The following is a 26,041-nucleotide window of genomic DNA, read 5'->3' as shown; positions in this document are numbered from 1 at the left end:
TTGCTAGTTTCTTGATAACACTTATGGATATATGAATATCTTCATATATACATTAATATTTCCAAAAATAATTGACTTGTAAACTTTTGTGTAGCATCAGGTGAAGAGGAGATAATATTGGATAAACCTGCTATTAATATTGTGCAAGTAACTTGTATACCTTGAAAGATTTTTATGATTAACTATATAAATAAACATAGTGTTTAATATTTCTGTAAAGAGGAATTTTTTGCTGTCAGTCAAAGTCTTGAGGAACAAAATACCTTGACTATATGTTTAGGTTATACAGATTCCAATACCTGAAAAAGTGTTTGTGAAACTTTAGAAAAATATATCATTTTAGGTTTGTGTGCAAAAATTCCTTTGCAGACAGTGAATAGCATCAATTAATTAGGTGTAGGAGCTGAGAAACAGCATTGCTCTTTTAGTTAGAAATCTCTCTTTATAGCTGAATTGTTTGGCCTGTTTGCTGTACTCTGCCTGAATATTGCTGATCTCTGGCTGCATTTTACTTTGAATTGAAACTTTTCGTTTATGGTTTGGTCACTTCTATTTTGTATCTTATTCTTGTATTACGTTTGTTTTGTTTTAAGTTTTCTGTTCTGTTGGAGTTTTAAGAGATCTTGGCTAAGGTCAGATAAATAGATACCAAAGAATTCCTTTGGAAACAGTAAATAACATCAGTTAATTAGTGGAAGGAGCTAAGAAACAGCATTGTTATTTTAGTTAGAAATATCTCTATTTAGCTGAAGTGTTTGGCCTGCTTGCTGTACTCTGCCTGTATATTGCTGATCTCTGGCTACATTTTATTTCCCCCTGCCACCCACACAATTGTTGTTGTGTTCTTAAACTTGGTGACTTTTGAGTTGCCCACCCCTACTATAAATCTGATTTTGGACACTCCTCCCAGTCCCATTTCATCAGCTCATTCTTCTGAGTACAGAGAGATAATTTGGGAAGGCCCACCCCCTTAGTTTCTAAACCTTGAATTATCTTCTATTTCCTCCTTTCCCACTTAACCTAAAAAATTGCACTTTAATTCAACTGCTTTTACTGTGCTTGTGTTTAATCCTACGTTATTGCTATATCTTGATTTACTGCTTGTTCTTAAAAGTGTTCATTTGCATTTATTCTGTTGCATTTATTACTGCTTGTTAGTATCCTGATTAAATTGTAACTGTTATTCTAAGCCTTTTGGTTTAAGTACATGGGCTTCAGGCCAGTTGTTTTATATTAGGAAGGTTTGTGGTGTACACTCTTGTGGCAGGAGAGATAACTTACATCCTTCTAAGTTTGGAATTGCTGGTTGAAGGCTTAGTGTGTCTGTTATTCTAAAAGTGTCTTAGTCCTGGTTTAAGCACTTGGGCTTTAGAACAGTTATTTTACATTAAGAAGGGTTGTAGTTTATGCTCTTGTGGAAGGAGAGGGTAGTTTCTGCCCTACTGAGCTGGGAATTGCTGGTTGAAGGCTTATTGTGCATGCTTATTTGAAGTGTTTTTTTTTTCTCTGAAGTTGGTGCCCTTTGTTTGCTGTAGCATAGACTAGATTCAGACCTTCAGAATCTAGTTCTATTTGTGTACTTGAGCACTAAACCAGTCCTTTTGTTGGAGAGGTTCCTCTGCACCCTAGTGGTAGGAGTGTGCAGTTAGAACTTATCTGATTGAAGGTTGGTGGAACAGGGCTCAGTTTTGATCTTTTTTATTGGTTAATTGGTTAATTTGTTTAAATCAGTTTGCCCTTGTTTGCTACATAAGAAAATCCAAGCAATCTCCTGATTTCTGCAAAACCTAAGTAGAATTTTTCACTGCATATTGCACTTCTGAACAGCATTTTTTACCATATCACTGCTTATTTGAACTTTTTTTTGTTCTGAAATTGTTTCACTTTGTTTGCTGTAGCATAGAGTAGATTCAGACCTGCTGCATCTAGTTCTGTTTGAATAGATTGAGCATTAAACCAGGCCATCTTTTGTTGGAGAGAGTTCCCCTGCACCCTAGTGGCAGAACTGTGCAGTTAAAACTCATCTGACTGAAGATTGCTGGATCATGGCTCAGTTGTGAGCTTTATTAATGGTTAATTTGTTTAGATCAGTTTGTGCTCATTTGCTACATAGCAACACATTGTGCATTGTGCACTGCCACACAGTGGTGGGCACAATTGGTGGTTATTGATGCAAACACTTTTGCCTGCAAATTTTCTCTTAGTACTTTGTTGGTACTCCATTGGTGAGTTCTCGTGATTATCACACAGACAGGTGATGCATTTAGTGAAGGTCATGAGGTACCAACATAAATCCTACCCACTAACCCTTCATATTTTCTGTCCCACTTCTCCTGTCCTCTACTTTACCTGTTCCTTCCTGTCCACTCCCTGTTTTCTGACCACATCAACTTACCTAGCATTATGAATGGACAATTTGTCACAGTTTCTCCAGCCATCCTGGTTGACATGGGCATCCTGAAACAAAGTAGCAATTGCCTCATGTACGCTGACAACCCACTTCTTCTAGCTCACACAAATCCATTATGTGAGAGATGCATCTATATCAAGAACCTAGAATCCAGCCTCTCTCACTCAACAGTCAGTCCATCTGATACTAAGCAGTTTGTCAGTATGCATACCTCACTTCCTGTACCTACCAAACCAACAACACTTAAACCTACATATTTTATTTTTATTTTTTATTTTACATTTGTTGACCGGGATAGTCCGACTGGATGCATGTCCATTTTCAGCGGAGGCCTGGGGAGAAAAGCTCCAAGGATAATCAGATACAGCATTACATAATACCAGCATTACATATTACAAACAGACTATTTACAGAGATTACATAAGTAAGCAAGTTAAACAAGTTCCACAGGTTAGAGTTAATCCCGTGCGTAAGTCAGGATTAAATTAAATTACACAGTAAGATGGTTAACAGATTTTTACACATTCTAGAGAGAGTTAGCCAGGCTTGATACAGTGACATAGCCAGTTAAGTGACAAATGTTGTTTGAGTCTAGTTTTAAATTGACCTAAGGTGGAAAGTAAGGTAATATCAGCTGGAAGAAAGTTTCAGGATCTACTTACAGAGTTTGCAAAGAGAGAGTCACCGGCTGTGTTATTAATTTTTCTAGTCTGAGTTAGTAGTTTGTTAGAGGATCGAAGTGGTCTAGGACTGTTATAGGGGGTGATAATATTTTTAAATGCAGGAGTATTGTCCGGATTATAGAGGATTTTATAGGCCATAATCAGTTGGTTATACTGGATTAGGCTGGGTAGTTCAAGCCCAAGCTGGTTTAGATTGATGCAATGATGTGTCCTAAATTGCAGCCCAGTGGCAAACCTGGCAATATGGTTGTAGCAAATTAAGAGTTTGTTAAGGACAGTCTTGTTTAAATTCAAGAGAAGAGGGGATGCATACAGAAGGGTTGAAAGAAGGTGAGAGCGAGCTATGGCAATTTTAGCTGGAGGGGTTAGGAAGGCTTTTATTCTGTAAAGTGACCCTAGTTTTTTATTGATGGTTTTGATAGTTTGGTTAACATGTAGGTCAAATTTCAGATTATTATCTATGATGACATCTAATAGTTTTGTAGAGGGATCAGGGGAGATTATTGTGCCATCATTTGAATTTATGGTAAAGGTGAAAGCGGTAGACCTATGTGTTGGTGAAAATAACAGCATTTTAGTTTTTTTGGGATTTAGGATCAGATGACGTTCAGAAAGCCAGTTTTCTATTGTATTAAAGGTGGTCTGGGTAGCTGACCATAACTCTACTGGAGATGTGGCCGAGCAAATCAGAGTAGAGTCATCAGCATATTGGATACAGCTGACTTTTGGGATGACAGTATAAAGGTCGTTAATGAAGATGGAGAACAGCAAGGGCCCTAGTATAGAGCCTTGTGGTACTGCAAGGGTGTTAGGTAGAAGGCTAGAGAGTTTGTTCTGCCAGAGGACAGCCTGCTGTCGACCATTCAGGTAGGATTGAAACCACTGAAGGGCTCTAGTATCTAGGCAGAATGTTTGCAGGGTGTGTATTAAAAGTTGGTGATAAACGATATCGAATGCCTTGGAAAGATCCAAGAAGAGGGCTGAGGATATATAATTATTGTTGTGTTTATGGTTTATGGTGTTGGTAAAGGCTAGGAGGGCTAAAGTAGTGCTGTGATGAGGATGGAAGCCATGCTGAGTGTCTGCCATAAGGTAATTCTGGATTAGGAGGTGCATGAGTTGTCTATGAATATATTTTTCCATAATCTTTGCAAGTGGAGAGAGTATAACTATTGGCCTATAATTGGAGAATTCAGTAGAGCTGCCTCCTCTGTGAAGTGGGATTACATAGGATATTTTCCAGATGGTGGGAATTTTAGCTTCTACTATGGTTCGATTGATTAGTACTGAGATGGGGTAAGCAATAGCATCAGCTGATTTTTGCATGTACTCGGCAGGGAGTTGTTCAGCAGAAAGTGTAGTGGGTTTTAATTTTTTGATCAAGGTATGGATAAGCGAAGTGGTGACTGATTGGAAGCTGAATGCGAGTAGGTTTCTAGGGGTGCTACTTTCAGGACCAGGGGAGCTAGGAGGTAGTTGGCTAGCTAGGGCTTGAATTGTCTCAGTAAAGAATTGGTTAAAACTGACAGAAACATCTTCAGGGGTTTTATCAATAGTAGCAGCAGGGATTGGGTTTGACGTTTGTCCAGGATGTAGTAGATTATTTAAACCTGCCCAAAACTTCTGAGGGTTATTTTGATTTACTGTCTGTAAATTACAGTAGTATTGTTTTTTGTCTTGTAAAATGGACTTTTTAGTTTCGTTCCTGGATTGCCTGTATTTAATGTGATCTTGGAGGTCTTTAGAAGAATGCCATAAAGCCCATGCTTTGTTTCTAAGGGTAATTTTGAGTTTACACTCTTTAGAAAGCCATGGCACAGTTTTTGCCTTTGTTCTCTTTGAACGAACAGGTGCATGCAAATCAAGGATCTCAAGGAATTTGTTGTTAAAGTATTTATTTTAGAATAGACCAATTACATGAGTTTAGTTTTGTTGGAATTTGGCAGGGTCAAAGTTTATATTGTTTCTAACCTTTCTGAGTAAGGGTTGTTGGGAATTAATGGCTTTGTGCTTAATTACATATGTGAGAAGGTGATCGCTTAGGCCATCAGGGAGGGTACCAGAGTTGTACAGTTGGGGGTGACTATTTATGAGTACCCAGTCAAGTATGCTTTCTTTTTGGTTGGGTTTACCTATCCTGGTAGGGGTGGATATGATTTGTGTAAATGCATGCAGGTTAATATGGGTGGTTGGGGATTCTGAGGAACAGGTGCCCCAGTCTATGCTAAAGCCTCCAAGTAGTAGGGTTTCTTGGGGGTAGTGACATGATAGCCAGTGCAGGATATCTTCATGTGTAGATATATTGTTACCTGGGGGTATGTACATACAGATGATATTAATGCATTTATTTTTATTAAGTTGCAATTTGGTGGCAAGAATCTCCGAGTTATTAATCTGAGGTGGTTGTATTACATCTATGGTGACATTCAACTCAGATTTATAGAGTACAGCTACCCCACCGCCCTTCCTCGAAGCGTGATCCAGCCTGTGTATGTTGTACCCAGGTGGTAACACTTCATTGTATGTAGTGTTAGGTTTTAACCAGGTTTCAGATAAACAGAGAATCTCAGGGGAGTGGACATCCAGAAGTGCATGCAATTCATGTACCTTGTTATTAATGCTTCTAATATTGAGATGACAGGCTAGGAGAGAGTTAGTTGGCCTATTAATTGTAGGCTTGTAGCTTAGATTGCAAGTAGAGGGGGTATGTGTATCTGAAATGGGTGGGCCAGGGTTAGGGTGAATATCATCACCAAGTATTAGGTTAAGTCTATACTTGATGATGAACTTCAGGAATTTGTTTATTAGTTAGTGGTAGTGTTTGGATCTAGAAATAATGTGCCTGGGGTTGAGATGTTGATAGACTGAACTAGATGTTGGAAAGGACCTGGTACTGTATGTATGGTTGAAGGTGGGAGGATTTACAGCTGGGGTGATAGTATGGTCTTTTGGGACCTGAAATCCCGTGAGAAACTGTTTTTCATACAAGGTAAGGAGGTATGGTGCGAACAAGAGGGGTAGTAAAGAGTAGTATATCATTATCTGTGATTCATCTAGTGAGTTAAGGAACTATTTTACCTGATGATGCAACACCAGAAGATAGAGTGGTTAGATAAAGGTACTGGAAGGGGGATGGGAGAATGCCAGATGAAAGCTAATAGGTGCTATTGAAATGTAGGTAGAAGAATGGGGGTGGGAGGAATTATCCCAGATGAAAGCAGATAGGATCTAGAAAGTGGGGGAGTGGCTATAGTATTATAAATTTAGAGGTACTTGGGGCGGGAGGAAATTGGGGGCAGGGAGGGGAGCGAAGAGAGCCCGAGCACAGAGAGGGTGAACGTAGCAGGGCTATTGCAGTTTCCAAAGGTATCCTAAAGCTATAAGGTAAGTATTATAGTTCTTAATGTAAGAGTCAGTTTAGTTAAGTTACAGTTACATATGCGGAGGGATCCTTACAAGAAGCTTGCCTAAACATCAGAGACCTCTCAAACACAAACATGCTTCACATAATACATAGGTTCATAGGTTCATCCTTTGCAGAACATAGTACACATAATATATCATATGCCAGTGTCTCACCAGTCAAGCCCCTAAGGCATAACACAAAAGCAAACATCTTAGTCATAGGCGACACACAGATGTCCCTCTCACCAGGCTGGATAAGGAAAAGGTCACTGTCAGCTTTCTGTCAGGTGCCAGGATCCGCCACATCACACACGCACTCAAGTCTCTCAACAACAGGCACTGTTATGACTCTGTTATACTCCATGTTGGTGTGAATGACTTGAGACGTACCTGACTGGAATATAAGAATAGAGACATGACTGAGCTCTCGGATTATGTGTCTCATGCAGGTATGTCCCTAACCTTAAGCAGAAGTTTACCTTCGCCTAGGACAGTGCTGGTGAACCTTTTAGACTTGGTGTGTCAAAACTCTGGAAAATGCCTATCTTGACTCTGCTGGCATGTCACCCCCCCCCAAACAAAAGAGAAACAGTTCTATACATATTAATTTATTTAAAAAAATCCAATCCAATCATGTGTGCTACTATGTATTATAAAAGTAAAAGAATAATCAGTGACTTACAGTAGAGAAAAATTATATACACACTGATAATCAGGCTTAAAATAGTGCATCAAAAACATTACTCTACTTTTAATAGTAATTTTGAATTGAACTTAAAAAGATATGGAACACACTGTATTCGATTTGATTAACATCAATTAATGACTCTGTTGTTGCTGAGTTTTAATAGATAAGTGCAGAGTCACATATTTCTTGTATTTTTGTTCATTCAGTTTCTTTGGTAACTTGGGTATTGGTGAACACTGGTGTGTCACCCAAAATGTTGTGGCGTGTCACCTTTGACACATGTGTCATAGGTTCGCCATCACTGGCCTAGGACGATACCACAATACAAACAAAAAAATGATTGACTTCAACAACTGGCTTAGGTTCTGGTATCATTCACGGGGGATCCAGTATCTGAAAGGCTAGGATTACATGGTCGACGGATCTTGATGCTTTGCCAGAGATGGTATTCATCTGTCACCCCTGGGATTTTGGTTACTGGCTAAGGCTCTTGCCATCCCAATAGTGCCTTTTTTAGGCAATGTCACAAGAACAAAATTCCTGACGTAAAAATACCCTCTAAAAAATAACCTCAAGTTTATGCTGCTAAATGCTAGAAAGTCTAAACCAGAAAATGCACTCACTGGAAGCAGTCCTCACCCTGGAAGATGTTGACATTTGTGCAGTTACTGAGACCTGGTTTAAGGCTGCAGAGAGCACTTCAGCTATACCAGGTTACATTTCCTTCCACACGTACAGGCCACAAACTGAAGGTGCGAGAACTAAAGGAGGTGGTGTATAAATATTCATTAAAGATAAATACACCTCTAGATTGGTTAAACAGCACAATTCCCTTAAATTACTTAAGGTGCAATTGACTGTAGATAAGACCCCTCTTCAGGTCACTGCCAACTATAGGACCCGCTCCATGAATCAGGACATCCACTCAGCCTACTTGGATCTACTTGAGTCAATCAAGATACATCTAAACACCTTGATTTTGGGTGACTTTAATTACCCGTCCATAGACTGGGTAAATTATACCTGTTCTAATTCACTTGCCCAATGGTTCATGTACTTCGTTAACTCCAATGCCCCGGACCAGCTGGTTGACACACCCACAAGGAGCTCAAACATCCTGGACCTGGTGCTCAACAACATGGGGACCGCTGCATCACCTCTAGTGTGTGGCCATCCCTGGTGAGATCTGACCACAAACCAGCCTCACTAGAAGTAACTATAACACAAGAACCCCCCCCCCCCAGCAACAATTAGATTAAAAAATGTCTCCATGACCAACTGCAACCTCTAATGTGATGGCATAAATAGTTTCATAGCCCCTCCCCCACTGATGGAACAGGCACCTATGCTGAGTCATACGCCAATGCTTTATACATGCACCTGTACAATTGCATTGACTCTGCTGTAACTGATAGAACCAAAGCAAGATCTTCAAGGAAAAACAAACCTGTCTGGTGGACAACTGCCATTTATAGGCTATATTAATGTATGCGGCTGACTTTGTGCTCAAATGGGTAAAATTCTTGGCTAGGCTTATAAGGGCCTCCGGGCCAATAGCCTAGTATTGTCCTATGAACCTATGAACCTATATAATAGGAGAAAGAAATTGCTGTTTAAGAGTAGGAAGGAATGGTCTAAAACTGGAAACACTCCCTCTTCAACTTAAACAAGCAAATAAGACTCTTAGAAAAGTCCTTCAAAGCTAACTAGAAATCCAAATTAGCTTCCCTAAGTAAGGACAACTCCAAGGCATTCTTTAGTTACATCTGTAACTGCAAAGGTAAGGCCCAGATTTGTGCTGAAGTCGTTGTTAATGGTACCACATATACAGAGCCTGTGGATATAGCAAACCTTCTGGCTGACAGGTTTAGTGAAAACTTCACTCCCCTATCCCCACCACATATACCGCAAAGCATCCCTAACACCTTTCCCCCACCTAATATCTTCAAGGAGCAAGTCTTAAATGCCTTCTCCAAGGCCAAAAACACAATTTCTATGAGACCAGACAACATCCCAGACTGTGTTCTACATGGGTTAAAACAGGAATTAGCATCACCATTGAGCACACTTTTCAGTCACAGCCTATGCACTGGCTTTGTCCCAATGGAATGGAAAACAGCTGCCATCACCCCTTTACACAAAGGGTGTGCATCCATGGACCCCAGGAACTATAGACCCATTAGCCTGACCAGCCCTACCTGCAAGGACATGGAACGAGTCATCATGGACCTTATTAACAAAATATAGGAAATCTCCAAATGCTCGATCCCACCCAGTTTGACTTTGTCAAGGGGAGATCATGCCTACTAAACTTGGTGGACTTCTTTGAGACAGTCACCAAAGCCATAGACAAGGGCAAATCTGTGCATGCTGCCTACCTAGACTTAGCCAAGGCCTTTGACACAATCCCCAACAAAGGCATCATTGATATACTCATCCACCTGGGTATCAACCCATCCACTGTCAGATGGGTTGCAAACTGGCTCACTGATAGAACTCATACAGTCAAAACAGGTTGCTCCACCTCCTCCAGCAGACTTGTAACCAGTGATGTTCCACAGGGATCGGTTCTGGGACCCGTACTGTTCGGAAGCTACTTCTCCAAAGTACAGGCTAAAATTAAAGGACTGTGGCTAACAAAGTTTGCTGATGACTGCAAACTGGGAGCGATCATTGAAACCCCTAGCTATGTCAACATCTTGCAAGAAGGTCTTACACACACTAATGACTGGTGCCAAAGTCATGGCTTTAAACTTAATGCAAAAAAATGCATTATCATGCCCTTCGGCAAGGGTGATGTTCCTGCAAAGTACCACATCACTAGCAATACCCTCAGTACACAATCAGTGGTGAGAGATCTGGGCACACATGTTGACAGCAACCTTAACTTCGATCATCATGTCTCCACAGTGGTAAGAAGGGGATTTTATATTGCTCATCTCATAAATAAGGGCATTGCCTCCAGAAAAAAGTGGTTATAACCCTCTGTACTCTTCCCTCATCAGGCCAATAATAGAGAACAACGGTCCCTTTGGTATGTTCCTCTCCAAACACCTGCAGCAACTGGAGAGATCACAAAGGTTCCTTGCAAAGAAAATTCAGGGTATTCAAGATCTGTCTTATGGGAACAGCCTGAAATCATTGTCACGTTACTCTGTGTCATACAGACTGCTCAGAGGCGACATGTGCATTTCATATAGACTAATCTCTGACCCAACTTTAATGGAAATACTGCACATTTGCAAGTCAAATGGCACATGGGGTCACTCGCTCAAAGGACCTTAACTGGGTATGTGACATCAGCAGAATTTGCTGGAGAGACAGATTTGTCTTACAGAGGTTGCCCATATTTGGAACAAGCTTCCTATTCATGTTAAACAAAGCCCCTCGTTGGCCCTATTTAAGCCCAATTTGGATGATTGGATGGGTAACAGGAAATTCACCCCAGGGATTCCACCTGTGTCCCTCTTGGACAGGGGCAATAAGTCTGATTTTAGTGTCTGCTTGAAACAGACACCCTTAGGAACACAGGTTGAACTTGGTTAGGCTTGCAAGGGCTCTGGGGCCGTTAGCCTAGTAACCTCCTATTATCCTATGATCATATGATACATTACAGTACTGATATAATGACTGTGGAGGTAGTATTATCATTGTAAAGAAGACATATTACTGACAAAGTTGCAATTTGTAACTTTTTAATAGCATTTATCATGTATAAAACATTAACATGTTTGGCTTATGCTTTTTTACTTGCTTTTTCTAGAAAATTATTTTGAATGGAAGAATGTGTGTGTGGTCTGTTAGAGGTATGCTATTCCACAACTCAGAGGCATTACATGGGCTAATATTTACATAACATCTTTGATGGTTTTAACAATGGAAACTACCAAACTGCAGTAAGCACAATTAAATGTATATGTTTTATTTTTTTTAGTAAAAAACATATATGAAAAAACAATGTAATACCCTTAACTTGTTGCTTGATACAACAGTTGATCATTTCTGTTTGGGATCCCTATATCTAACAGCTTCTTAAAAGAAATAAATCTGTTCTGCCTTTCATTCCTGAGGACACCAAATAGAGTAACTTCTTTTGGGTGTCAGTATTATACAGTAAATGTTTGCTATTCGTTCATTTTTCAGCTGCATTTTCTTAATGGAAAAGTGTAGTACAGCTCATATCTTGGCTTTGTGCAACTGTTTCTAGACACACAAATCTTTCCAGAAGCCATTACTAATATTCATGCTGAGGAGTAATGGAACATTTAAAACCTGACAGGACTCACCTCTTTCAGAGTTTCAATGGAAGCAAAGTATTTGGACCACCAGTCTAGCATGCTTTCATCTGGCTCTTCTTCTTCTATCTCTTCACCTCCTTTTTTCTTCTTTTTCTTTTTGTCTTTCTCTTCATCTGTCTAAGAAGTTACAGATTGGTTTGATAAATTATTTAAAGTGAAATGGAGAGTCCACTTTTCTTTCACTGTGAGAATGGAGTCTTACAACTGCTACAACATACCCTGGGAAAAACATTCTCATACATAGGAAGAAGTGATATATGTGAACAAGAAGGCATTAAAGAACAATGCAAAATATTAACCTAATTACAGTTTTGTTAAGAAACCGTCTTTTACTTAATATTACTTATGTTCAACATGGTGCTATGCACCTAATCTAATGCTAACATGGCACACAATACAGTAGTCTGTAACTTACCACATCAACTTTAACAACTGCATCAGATCCCTGTCATCACATAAAACAAAACAGAATGAGACATCAAGATCATAAAACAAATGGGTCACATGAACAAATAATCTCATAATGAAATAATGTAAAATAGACATATGAATAATAAAAATGCATGGTAGACAGTCATCATTTTCTGTAGACCTCAACATTCAGTTACAGATGAAGAGAGAAGAAATGTAAACTAATCATGAATGTAAACTTATACAAACCCCACCAAGAGGCAATTATTTACTTCTGGGAACAGGCAATTTCACTGTAACTTCTCATTTTTATCTCCAGCAGCACTTAAATCCTGAAAATCCATACACATAATTTCCTGAGCAGATTCTTTAAACAAGGAAAAGCAATGTGTTTATTATCAGTCTGCCTGTGTCAGCTTATGTCTGATCACATAAAATGGACAGAGTTATTCTCCACAGCATGTTTCATTACCAGCTGCAGTCTGTGGATTTTCATAAAACAGTCTGGTAGTATGCACTTTTCATCTAAGTGGCATAATATTCGTTATAATCAATTTGGGAAGTGAATAATTGAAAATACTCGCTCCTGCTGTTTCTGTTCTGAGAATGAAAATGATTATTTGATACTGTTAGTGTGCTTTGAGCACTATGCTTGCTATGTTTGATTTTATAGTTACTCATTTACTATAATGTCATGTCTACTACAATCTAATCAGGTGTCAGTTTTTCATGGTGCTTCATTTTCAGGTTATTTGATTGGCTACATTAACCTGACCACATAAGATTGCATTTGACCTTGCCCTTGTTGTCTAGCTGATGGCAGAAAAGAGTTTTGAAAAGTAGGAGTTAACTCACCTAGATCATCATCATCATCCACCTTTTCCCCATTTTCTACATGGGGTCTGGGTGTTGTCAACTGTCGCCATCCCTCTCTGTTCAGTGCCACTCTCCTGCCTTCTTTGACACTCATGGTTGATGGTCGCAGGTCTTCTCCCACACAATCCATCCACCTTCTTCCTGTCTGTTGAAAATCTTCTTCACCAGACTGCCCTCTACTTTTCTGCACATATGCCTGAACCACCGTAATCTGTTCTCCTTTATCATTTCTGCAATTGGAGCTAGTTTGGCTTCTGCTCTTATGTCCTCATTTCTTCATCTGTCCCGCAGTGTGCATCCTAGCACCCATCTCAGGCACTTCATTTCCATTACCTCTAATTTCCTTAACTGGTCTGCCTTTACTGCCCAGGTTTCTGTATCATACAGTAGTACTGGTTACACCACTGTTTTGTACACCTTACTTTTCAGCTTCTTTGGCATTCTTCTGAGATATACTACACCTGACAGTCTGTGCTAGTTGGCTGAAGCCCCTCTGATTCAAGCTTTGACCTCCTCATTCAAACTTCCCTTCTCTTTCACCACCCCTCCCAGATACTTGAACCGGTTAACCTGTTCCACTATTTTCACTTCTATCACAATTCTCAGCTTCTTCTGAACTCCACCATTTGCTGCAATTACAATAGTGTTATCTGTACTCAGTCTCATCCCACATGCCTTATGTTCTGCATTCCATTCCTCTATCCTTTGATGAAGTTATTGATCATATTGTGCCTGTAATGCCACATCATCTGCATACAGCAGCTTTGCTGATCTGCCCCCTCCGACCTGTTTGCTTATGTAATCCATCACCAGTATGAACATCAGTGGGTTCAGAGTTGAACCCTGATGCACACCCACTCCCAATAGGAACCGCACTGTGAGACCAAACACTTTTCATACTTGAGTCATTGGGATATTGTACATAGCCTGCACTAATTCTGCCAAAGTTTTTGGGACTTCAAACCACTGCGGGATTGCCCAAATCAGCTTTCTTGGGACCTTGCCATATGCTTTCTCCAAGTCTGGCAATGTCCAGTTGGATTCTTTCCTCATCTCTACCTTCTTCTCAACTATCTGTCTCGCTGCAAACATTGGGTCAGTTGTGCTGCATCCTGATCTGAATCTGAACTGATCATCTCCTATCTAACTTTCTACTACTCTGCTTATTCATATATCAATCACCCTGTCCAGAACTTTCATGCAATGTGACAGGAGTTTGGTACCTCTGTACTGCCCACATTTGTGAATGTCCCCTTTCTTCTTGAACACTGGCACTAGTATGCATAATCTTCAGTCATCTGGGATACGCCTTTCCCTCCACTCTGCTATGAGTACCCTCAGAAGCCATTTCTCCTCATCTCACGCAGCATCTTTATCATGTGTGCTGTGACCTCAGCTGAGCCTGCTGCTTTCCTGACTTAATTTTCCCTAGTGCTACTCGTACTTCTTCTATGGATGTTCCTCCTGTTCTCTGGGATTTCTTCCTTCAGAAGCTGTTGATAGTACTCCTTCCATCTCTCTTTTTTGTCCTGTGGAATGGTGAGCAGGTTGTTGCTGACATCCCTTATGACCGATGTCTGACAATCTTCTTTATCCTTCTGTCTTTGACTTGTAACCTGATATAGTTACTTTATGCCATCTACTGACTTACTTTCCAGAAGGTGGAAGAGTGGCCCTGCTGCTTAGTTATTTGCTATTGCAACTCCTCTCTTAGCCTCTTTGTTAGCCAACCAGTATGCCTTACTAGCCTTGTCCATCTTTTCTATCTCCTACTTTTTCCTGCACACTTTCTTTCTTTTGATGACTTCCTGGACTTCTGCATCCCACAATCAGATGTAACTCATTTCCATACCTGGCTCAGCTCTATACCTGCTCTTTATTCCTCACACATGCTGTTTTGAGCAGCTACCATTCTTCTTCAACTCCATCTGTTTCCTCCTCTTCTTGAGGTGCTAGAGCCCTGAGTAATTCTTTTAACTGCTGTGCTTTCTCTCCAGTCAATGTCTAGGTCTTTAGCTGGTCTTTGTTGACCTTAGATTCTTCTCTGACCACTGCTTGCAGTGAATTGTGGCAACCAGTGGTTTATGCTGTGGGTTGATTGTTTCACTGGGGATGACTTTGCAATCGCTGATTCTATTCCAGTGCCCTTTTTTAACTAGGAAGAAGTCTACCTGTGCCGTATGTTGGCCACTCTTGAGTGTGATCTTGTGACTATCTCAATTTCTGCATCATGTGCTGGCCACTTTCAAGCTATTTGCCAGACAGAAGACTAGAATGGCCTCAACTTCTTTATTCATGTTGCCCCACCCATGTGGGCCCAGGTAGCCATCAAATACTGTTCTGGCTGTCGCGGTGTGTACATTCATGTCACCCATTATTAAAATAAATTCATATTTTTCTGCTTTATCACATCCTGAAGCTGCTGTCTGAATCTAGTCTTTTCATCACTATCACAACCCTGCTGTGGGGCATACACTGAGATTATGAATGCTATCCTTACATTGGAGTCTGATTGCCATGAGTCTATCACTAATTCTGCTGACATCCCTCACTGTCTTCTGAAGCCTTTTTGTCAGCACAAATCCCACTTCATTTCTATTGCAGGAGCCATAAGTGCAAATCAATTGAATAGGGTTCAAATAGTGGCTTCAGAACTGGTGTAGTCAGAGACGGGGGAAGAGGACCAAAGAGGATTGGCCTGCTTACCCGCCTCTCTTTGGGGGAAGGGGAGACATACCCTTGGAGAGCACACAATAAGCTCAGATTTTTGTGGTGGAGGTAGGGTTTGTACTTTCCATACCTCAGGTTGGTGGTCAGGATTGCTTGCTGGTTCATGTCTCTTGAAGAAGTGATGGACTACCCAAGTGCAGTCAACCCACTGAAAACCCCCTCTTTCTCAGCATACACAAGAGTGAGTAGGGTGTAGAGGGAAAAGCACAAAGTCTCCCGATGGCTGCCTCGGTGATGGCCTCTCCCATTTGATCCTTGCCCTGGTGATAGGGAAAAAAATGACCGATAAGCTGGGGAGGATGAATGTTTTTAGGCAGCACGGGCAAACTGTGAAAAGAAAAGCAAATGCAGATGATCAAAAGATCAACATAGCATAAACATCAATGCTAGCACAATTCAGAAACAGTTGTACTGTATGACAAAGCTATCTAATAGAACTCTTTTACACTGCAAAGTTTTTGTTCTTTGAAAATATGGCAATAGAATTGTACAAGAGGAAATGTACTTTAAGTGCTCAGAAACCAGAGCATATGATTCATACTGGTGTTTTGACCAATGCTAAAAGTGACACTTATTTAAAGAGGCATACCCTTGTGTTATAAAACTTCAGATTCTCAAAAAATTAGGAGAAATCTCCACTGTCCAGGACACAATCTCCCTATCACATAGTCATAAAAGTTTACAACTCTGCTAGAGACAAGCACTAAGAGTAGTGGAACCAAACCAGCAAAGAGAAAGCGTCATTCTCAATTGCAGCTGAAAGCCCTCCAGGTGTAGCATCTCTAAACCACTGAGGACCTGATCGCTTTGGGTCTCCCCACCACTTGTGTAAGCAAGGAATCCTCTCACTCCAGCTAAAAGCAAAGAAAACTCTAACCAGCAATCATCCAAAAATAGACTGCAGCCCCTGGTTTAACTACCTTGTTGTTGTCGCTTGAGTAGTAGCCACTGAGGACCTGATCGCTTTGCCCCCCCCCCCCCACTTGTGTGAGCAAGGAATCCTCTCACTCCAGCTAAAAGCAAAGAAAACTCTAACCAGCAATCATCCAAAAATAGACTGCAGCCCCTGGTTTAACTCCAGGAACCTTGTTGTTACCGCTTGTGTAATAGCCACTTAGGACCTGATCGCTTTGCCCCCCCCCCACTTGTGTGAGCAAGGAATCCTCTCACTCCAGCTAAAAGCAAAGAAAACTCTAACCAGCAATCATCCAAAAACAGACTGCAGCCCCTGGTTTAACTCCAGGAACCTTTTTGTTGCAGCTTGTATAGTAGCCACTTAGGACCTGATCGCTTTGGGCCCCCCCCCCACTTGTGTGAGCAAGGAATCCTCTCACTCCAGCTGAAAGCAAAGAAAACTCTAACCAGCAATCATCCAAAAATAGACTGCAGCCCCTGGTTTAACTCCAGGAACCTTGTTGTTGCCGTTTGTGTAGTAGCCACTGAGGACCTGATTGCTTTGGATCCCCCCCCCCCACTTGTGTGAGCAAGGAATCCTCTCACTCAAGCTAAAAGCAAATAAAACTCTAGCCAGCAATCATCCAAAAATAGACTGCAGCCCCTGGTTTAACTTGTAGTAGCCACTGAGGACCTGATCGCTTTGGGACCCCCCAACTTGTGTGAGCAAGGAATCCTCTCACTCCAGCTAAAAGCAAAGAAAACTCTAGCCAGCAATCATCCAAAAATAGACTGCAGCCCCTGGTTTAACTTGTAGTAGCCACTGAGGACCTGATCGCTTTGGGACCCCCCAACTTGTGTGAGCAAGGAATCCTCTCACTCCAGCTAAAAGCAAAGAAAACTATAACCAGCAATCATCCAAAAATAGACTGCAGCCCCTGGTTTAACTCCAGGAACCTTGTTATTGCCGCTTGTGTAGTAGCCACTGAGGACCTGATCTCTTTGGGTCCCCCCCCCCCACTTGTGTGAGCAAGGAATCCTCTCACTCCAGCTAAAACAAAGAAAACTCTAACCAACAATCATCCCTAAATAGACTGCAGCCCCTGGTTTAACTCCAGGAACCTTGTTGTTGTCGCTTGTGTAGTGTAGGTGCCAGCTTTTGTAACTACTGGTATGCCTTGTTAAAATCTGTTACAGTCAGCTAGAGTGCATACCCCATTAGCAATAGCTGCAAACCTTCTTCCTCTTAGCCCACCCCCACCCCTTTCATCTGTTTCACTGTTGATAATTTGTTGTATGTTAAGGGATTTAGCCCCTCTCAATAGTCATAGCCTTCAGTCCCTCCTCCTCAGTACTTTTTCTTCACTAAACACCAAATAGAGGTGCAAAGTCTCCAGCTGCTTTTATCTTTAGCTACATTGTGTGCAGCAAACAATGAGCAAAGGGGAATACAAATATAAAAGAGAATAAAATCTGCCATTGCAGACTAGTAAGCAGCATACAACTTCCACCTGTGGTGTATTCCTACACATAGTTTTTCTTGGAGAAACCTTCAAGTCCTTGAACAAGGGTGCCTGTATGCTTACCTTATTTCCTTGGCTGTCCTTGATAATTAGCCAGGTTTAGCAGAGTCCCTTAGATTCTCCACTGCTACTTTAAATTCCAATTGAAGGTTTCCCTCCCTTCCCCCACCCCCAAGTGATTGCTCAGGTACAACACACCAAAGATTTTAAAAACCCTGGATGCCATATTTGCTCTAATTGCAGCTGAAAGCCCTCCAGGTGTAGCATCTCTAGTAAGTGATAGTATTATTTTTCTTTTTTTCAGTGTTGTATTTCACACTGTAAACTCACTGTCCCTGCATAGAGTAGTACAGTAATTTCTCTCTAAGGTAGCTTTCCGGTTATTTTGTATTTTTGCTGGTATAGTTTATATTTGGATATTAGAAGCTTATGTTTTTGTTTTTGCTTGCTCCCAATTTCAGTAAACCTGATTCAGAGTTCCTCTAAATAATAGTTTAGACTACTTTATAATGTCATAGTACTACTAGCTTAAAAGTGATTCCAATAGCTTCTTTCAAAAATAAGGGCATGAATATAAGCTACTTTATTAACTGTGTCTTCATGTAAAGCTGTTTTGTTTATTTAATTGTCATATCTACCTGCTATGTGTGAACTCTTGTTTCTCTCCTCCACTTTTGTCTCTCTTTCTCCCTAAAGTACCCTGCTCCCCATTGCGCTGTTCCTGATATAGTCTCTAAGAACCTACCTACCTGGTGACAAAGGACCCATCAACATACCTGCGGTCTCATCTAACAGCCTTATTTTCCCTGCACCCTCTCTCAAGGAAGCAAGAAAGTATGTGGTTGTCTAAGTCCTGCTTGTAAAGCTGACTACCGTCTACTATTGCTTCAGAGGTTCTAAAGTATGCTACGAGCCTGAATGGACAGCAGCCTTTACCACCCCTCCTATCTACCCTGTATCCAACAAACCTCTTCTACTTTATAATAACCCCCTTTACTAGCTATCACTCCTTCCCTAGTTCTAAACCAGCTAGCTCCCTTACATACTTACCTGCAATACTAGATCTGCCCACTAGGTAGCACCCTTATCCCATCCTTTATCTCCTGCTTATCCCTCTGTATTTCTTCTGTAATTACACTACATCTCTTAAGTCCTAGACTTGCTCTTATTTTCTCACTTACCCTTTACTTCAACTATCTACACCCACCTGCTTTTTTTTCTCATAGACTTCTGTTTTATCTCTGATATTCCCCAATCCTGACTTGCCTAACTTACCTTCAGTTACTAGCATTGCTGATAGTTTCTTCTCTAACTTCGCCTTCACTTGTCTCTGCCCGCTCCGTTCGCCCTGCGGGCTCACTCCGCTCCCCTACCCTACCCCCAAATCTCTCCCACCCCCCAGGAGTCCTACTCATATACCATCTAACCACATCCCTTCCCTCTTCCACCAATCACAAACCCTTCACCATTGGCCACTTAACTCCAATTCCCTCCTTTCACTTACCACTCCCTATCTCTCCCACCACACCCTCCACCTATTCCTTTCCACACCTAGTATACTTCCGAGCCTATAACAGAAACCTAACAACTTACCCTTCCAGATGTATAAGCTACCCATCCCAGTGCTCTTACAGAGGTTACTCATACTTGCACTTCTACCACCTCTAACTTTAGCTTACCTGCTAACCTCCTATGAACACCCATTACATCCACACCTTCTCTACCTCAATAAGCGATCTACCTCTCCTTCTCTACCTATTTTCACTAACCATGTTAACATAACATCTACACCCAGCTATCTACTAGCAAAATACGATAGGATAGCCCACATTAGATATGACTCTCCCAATCCCAGAAAATCTCTACTTCTATATAGTAAATTCCCAAATCCTAGACTTCAAACACTACTCTTCTCTTTAAAAGATGGAGACATTCACCCAAACCCAGGCCCAACAACTGCTACTACCACTTAACTCCTCAACCCCAACCCCTCTACTATCCATTCCCTTATCAAACCACCTATCTCACACTTATTAGCTCACCTCAACATACGTAGCATTAATAACAAAGTTGTACAACTCCATGCTCTCTTGGAAGTCTACTCCTTTGACAGTCTTTGTTTAACAGAAACTTGGTTAAAACCTGTAACTAAAGACAATGAAGTCATCCCACCCAGTTATTATATTTTGCGACTTGACCGTGCAACCAAAAAGGGTGGTGGTGTAGCTATCCTATTTAAATCTGGCTTACAGATTACTACCTACGACTATAAACCACCTTAAGACTCCAACGCTGAAATTCTTATTACCAAGCTTCAACTTAACACATTCAAATCCATCTATATTATCTGTATCTATCTTCCACCTGGTAATAACATTGACACCATAGAAAATATCCTTTGTTGGTTATCCAAACAATTACACCAAGAAACCATAATCCTAGGTGATTTTAACACTGACTGGAAGTGTTGTAGCAGTAGCCACCCTACCAGCCATATTAAACTTTTTGTTTTTTCTCAAACCATCACCTCCCCTACCAGGATAAACAAGCCTAATAAGAAAAAAAGTACCTTAGACTGGATTCTCATAAATAATCATCCCCAGACATATGAAGCTGGAACCCTCCCTGGTGATGTAAGTGACCACTCACTAACCTACATCATCAGGCTTAAATCCAATCTACCTAATCCAATCATATCTAGGACAATTAGAAGCAAGAAAAACTTCAACCCCGATCTCTTCCAGAGAGAACTAAGAGCATGTAACTGGTCTCCCTTAAAATACCTCACACTGGAGGAAGCTGTTAATTACTTTAATTCTAACTTCCTAGCCATACTAGACCACCATCTACCAACCCGCTCTATTAGAATGAGAACTAAATCTGCCCCATGGCTTTCAAAAGAAACCAGGCAAAAAATCCATCTCAGAAATAAATACTGGAATAAATCTCGTTTAACTAAAAACCCAATAGTCCAACAAAACTTCAGACAGCTGAGAAATGAAACTAAAAAGGCTATACTGTCTGACAAAAGAAACTACTACCTACAAATCCAGCAGACTCACCATAATAAACCACAAACGTTCTGGGCGAGTTATTACACCCAGGTCAATCCATCACACCAAACTCACAAGGCACAGACTAGGAGAATCCCAAGCAGACTGCTAATGCCTTTAATACCTTTTTCACTGAGGCCATTCAAACTCTTGCCAGTCAGTTATCTACTCAGAACTTAACTATATCCAACTCTAACGCTAGCCCATCCTCTCCATTTCTCTTCCAACCAGTCCCAACAACATATATTCTTACCCTTATCCAAAAACTGAAACCGTGCACTCCTTCAGCAGACCAACTACCCACTGAATATCTACAAAAGGCAGCCAAATCCATCGCCTATCCCATTTCCATTCTCATCAATTAAACCATCAGTGAAGGACACGTCCCTAAAATCTGGAAAGTATCCTATATTATCCCCCTTCACAAGGGTGGGAACTCTACTGAACTCTCCAATTACCTTCCCATAGCCCTACTTTCTCCCTTAGCAAAGATCATGGAAAATGCATCCACAGACAATTGTTAGACCACCTAATCCAAAATAACTTACTTTCAAACTCTCAACATGGTTTCAGACCTTCCCACAGCACTACTACTGCCCTCCTTTCCTTTACTGACTGGATTAACAAAAAAACGTAACCTCAATATGCTTTCCTCTGCACTGTTTATAGATCTGTCTAAGGCATTCGATATGGTAAATCACCAGATACTTATAAATATCCTCAAATCCCTGTCACTAGATGACTAGCTATAAAATGGTTCCAGTCCTACTTAGATAACAGACAACAGGCTGTACTTTGGCATAACATTCGATCGACCCATTTGCCTGTTAACATTGGTGTTCCTCAAGGGTCCATATTAGGACCTCTCCTGTTTTCTATATTTATCAATGACCTTCACCTAGCAATCCACTAAGTTACATGCATACAATATGCAGATGATTCCACACTTATATGCTCAGCCACATCTATATCTGAACTTCACTCCCTTACCCAAAATGTGTTTAACACAGTTGAACAATGATTTACACAGTGCTGTCTCCTTCTGAACCCCCAAAAAACTAAACTCCTCCTTTTTACTCCTACTTGTAAGTCCCTCCCAATAGACTTCACAGTAACATCCAATAATGGTACTCTCATATCCCCAGATTCAACTACCAAACTACTAGGTATCACCATAGATAACAACCTTAACTTCGACACCCATATTAACAATACTCTAAAATCTGGTAATAGAAAACTAGGCTCTCTCTACAGGATCAAACCTTTCCTCTCTCCTGCAGCTAGAATAACTATTGCTCACAACCATCTAATGTCTACTCTCCTCTATGCTTTACCCATATATACTAATCTCTCTAAAAACAACCTTAATAAAATGGAAAACTCCTACAATAACATAGCCAGATTTGCTACAGGTAACCCTTTCAGAACCCACCACTGTTTTAATCTAAAGCAGCTAGAATGGCTTGAATTACAAAATCAGCTTAAATTCCACCAACTGACCATTGCCCATAAAACCCTTACCAACCTACCAATACCCCTATACTATCTACCCTCATTACCCCCTACAACAATCTAAGGTCCTTATGATCATCACATAAACTTCTTATAAATATTTGTAAATCAAACAACAGGGCTAGGGACTCTCTTTTCTCTAATACTGTTGGAAAATCCTGGAACCTTCTTCCTAACGAACTTTCCTCTCTTCCCTCTATGTCACTCTTTAAAACCAAATTGAAACTTTTCCTCAGAACACACTGGTTGTGCCCCTGTACTAAACCTGACTGATCAACTAGCTCTTCTTACTTGGTTCAACCTACCCTCCTCTTCTCAGTAATCAAGTTCCTTTTCTTAATAACAACTTACCTTGTCCTTCTATACTATTACTTATATCTTAAGAATCTCATTAAGGAGACTACTTTTACTAATATATTGTATAATTTCAGCTCCTACTTTTTCTTTATGACTGCTTGTATACTAATATATTGTATAATTCAGCTGCTATCTTTTTCTTTATGATGTATTGCAACTACATTTTGTATTGTACTAATTGTATCTGTATATTTTGCACTATGTTATGAACGAATTACCTCTTTGATTATTCTCTGTACTGTACCTGCAATGTTCATTGTATACATTAATTTTTGTATATGTGATTTTGGTTGTTTCCTCTGAGCTTATCTCCCTGGGCCTCTACTGAAAATGGACATATATCTAGTTAGACTAGCCCGGTCAACAAATGTAAAATAAATAAATAAATAAATACATAATTCTCTTAAGGTCATAACTGTGGGTAAGGAAGAAGTATAGTCAGAGTGCCATGTTTAAAAAGTGAGATGAAAACTCCATTTCTCCTTCATCACTTATAACTGCTAATAGTTTTTTGGTTAGTATAGCTTTTATCTTGATAACAGTGACTGACAAGATAAGATTACAAACCAAATGATGATCTAAGTAAGACCATTTATGAGATAAGCCCCAGGTCGGATGATGGAGTGCTTCTTGGCTATGTGACATAAAGGAATGGAGTCCTCACCGCAAAGTAGATGACCAGGGTTTGATAAGCAGTCTTCACACTGGGGGAGCCAGCAGGGAGAGAGAAACAGAGAGAGATGAGTGAATATGCGTATAGCACTTATGTCTTTTGAGGCAGGTGTGGGTCTTGCATGCACTCATGGGTACAATGAATGGTGAAATTTCTCTTCTGAAGAGTGGGGAAGCCACCTCTCATGGTGTATGGGGAGGAGTAGGGCTGCTTAGAGGGAATGACCCTTGTGGAAGTAAGGGGACATCCTCTGCAGGCAGCCTCTGGCATGTCTCTCCCTGATGCCTTGCTGTGTGTATGTGGGGGTGGGGTGGTGTGGGATTAAGGCTGGAGAGAAAATAAGAAAAAAAATCCTTGAGACAGCCCTTATGGATTTCTGAATGAGCTACCCAGTGTATATATCTTGGGTCTAGATGATCGTCAGTGTTAAAGTGACACCCAGACCCCATGTGCAAAAAATTGGAAAAGGGGCTGTGGATGGATGGATGGATGGATGGATGGATGGATCTATCTCTCACAGCTAGTCCTCAGCCTAGTGATTAAAAACAAATGGGCTAACTGACCAAAGAGAGGCTGATATTTGACAGCCAGTGGGATAATGACTGATGAAAAAGAGGGCAGTGCTATCAGGATAGCCTCACTGTAAGAGACATTAAAAGGGTTTGATACTATTACATGGCAGTATCTTCAAGGGAAGAAATATTACTGGAGTTTGTGGTAGCTATAGAAACACACTATATGATGCACAGGAGTATTTATTTAACATTTGTTAACCAGGAAAGACTGACTTGGAATAAGCCAATTTTCAGCAGAGGCCCAGGGAGAAATGCTCCAGATGCATGTCTTTGTAACGTGGCAGGAAACCAGAGCACCCCAGAGGAAACCCAAACAAACGCAGGGAGGACATGCAGACTCCACACAGAAGGCACCCCAGATGAGAATCGAATAGGAGAACCTCTTGCTGTGAGGTGACAACGCTACCGCTGCACCACTGCCCCATCCATTTGCAGAGTAACAGATGAGACAGCAGTATATGTAAAGATCAGCATGCACATAATAAAACTAACAGAAAGAAAAATAAGCAATATGAGCCACCATGAAGGCAAGAAATGGTGGCTACTTCAGGATTATGGTTTGACATAATGCTCAGCAGTAAGAAAAAATGATAGACTGCATTCATGGGACGGTAGAAAAATGAGCAATACTGCTGATGAAAGCACAGAAAAGCTGGATGTCATCTGTGGAATACTTGGCTGTGGACACAACTAAGACTGGAAACCTTTTCATTGTGCATTGCTCAGACAGCATCACATCTCTGGTTTTGTTGCAGTTGTATAAGATGGTGAGTGAAGTACTAAAGTACAAACAGGCTGTCAAGGAACAAGAAAAAGTAATACATTTATTTTACATTGCAAGGTTTATCGGTACAGCAGCACAAACTAGTGAGGAGATATCATTTCTGCATTATAAAGTTTACTAATCCTAGTGGCATTGTACTGTGTATGAATAAACACAGTTGCAGAGCTGGAGGGCTGACTAGAGATGACACATAAATGTCAGTGATGTCATACATAGCAAATAAAATAAATTTGTAGTACTTCCTTTTATTAAATTATAACATTTTCACATCTTAACATTATTTCTGATGAAACAGTGTTTTACTGTGGTGCTTAGGATGTTATAAAATGTGTTAATTAAGGATGCATTACTTCTTTTCAATTTTCTTTTTACATATTGTTTTCTAGTTACAGTGAAGTTGCTTGATTCATGCACCAAATGATGCAAATCTTGCAGTTTAAACCACAAATGTCAGGTCATATTTTTTTCCTTGATGCGAAATGCACAAATGCATGTTTGGATGCAATAGTGACAGAACAACATTTGTTGCAGGCCATTACACAGGACAACAATTATACACATATGTACACACATATACAAATGCACAGACACACATATGTGTGTGTGTGTGTGTATTATATATATATATATATATATATATATATATATATATATATATATATATATATATACACATATACACAAACACAACACTTACTTGGCTTTACTTTGGATAAAGTAGGAAATATATTACTTTATTAACTATAGAAATGAAACTTACTTAGAACAATAACACAATAGAAGCCAAAAATGAAATGGCATACTAATTTTGCTATACTCACAGCATCCAGTTTGACAACAGTGTCCATTTTCTTGACTGGCACCTCAGGTTCAACATTGACTAGAATTTCACCTGTGGGACGAGAGTGGGTTCCTCCATTTGCCAGGTTCATATAGCCATTAATCAGTTTAACTTGACAGAAAGAAAATGAAGGCACAGAGGAGGACACAGCACAGGAAAGAAAGAGAAGACAGGACAAAGTCACAGAGCTAGATAAGACTTAGGAACATGTTTATGAAACAAGATGAGATTAAATGGGGACTATAGAAAAGAGCCACATCATGCCTGCTCTGTTTGAAGAACTTAAGTTTAGCACTAATATTTTCTTACTCTCATAAACATGTTTTTC

At 40.4% G+C, this 26,041-nt stretch overlaps 1 protein-coding gene across 13 annotated transcripts in view; it reads right to left on the bottom strand.

Moving 5' to 3' along the window:
• OTOF (otoferlin) overlaps nucleotides 1-26,041 on the bottom strand; it is a 2,911,272-nt gene that overhangs the window by 353,976 nt on the left and 2,531,255 nt on the right. For 7 of the 13 annotated variants that reach the window (XM_044062838.1, XM_044062837.1, XM_044062844.1 and 4 more), the window contains exons 30-32: nucleotides 25,694-25,824; nucleotides 11,900-11,929; nucleotides 11,473-11,601 (exon numbers count right to left, since the gene is read on the bottom strand). In XM_044062838.1, the coding sequence (XP_043918773.1) occupies nucleotides 11,473-11,601; nucleotides 11,900-11,929; nucleotides 25,694-25,824 (290 nt within the window). The remainder of the gene's footprint in view (nucleotides 1-11,472; nucleotides 11,602-11,899; nucleotides 11,930-25,693; nucleotides 25,825-26,041) is intronic. The other 6 variants (XM_044062846.1, XM_044062847.1, XM_044062850.1 and 3 more) reach the window with 3 other exon arrangements.

The sequence above is a fragment of the Protopterus annectens genome, chromosome 2.part1, assembly GCF_019279795.1.
Source record: "Protopterus annectens isolate FY-2018-M chromosome 2.part1, PAN1.0, whole genome shotgun sequence".
Classification (NCBI taxonomy): Eukaryota; Metazoa; Chordata; order Ceratodontiformes; family Protopteridae; genus Protopterus; species Protopterus annectens.
This window is presented reverse-complemented; position numbering and strand designations above follow the sequence as displayed.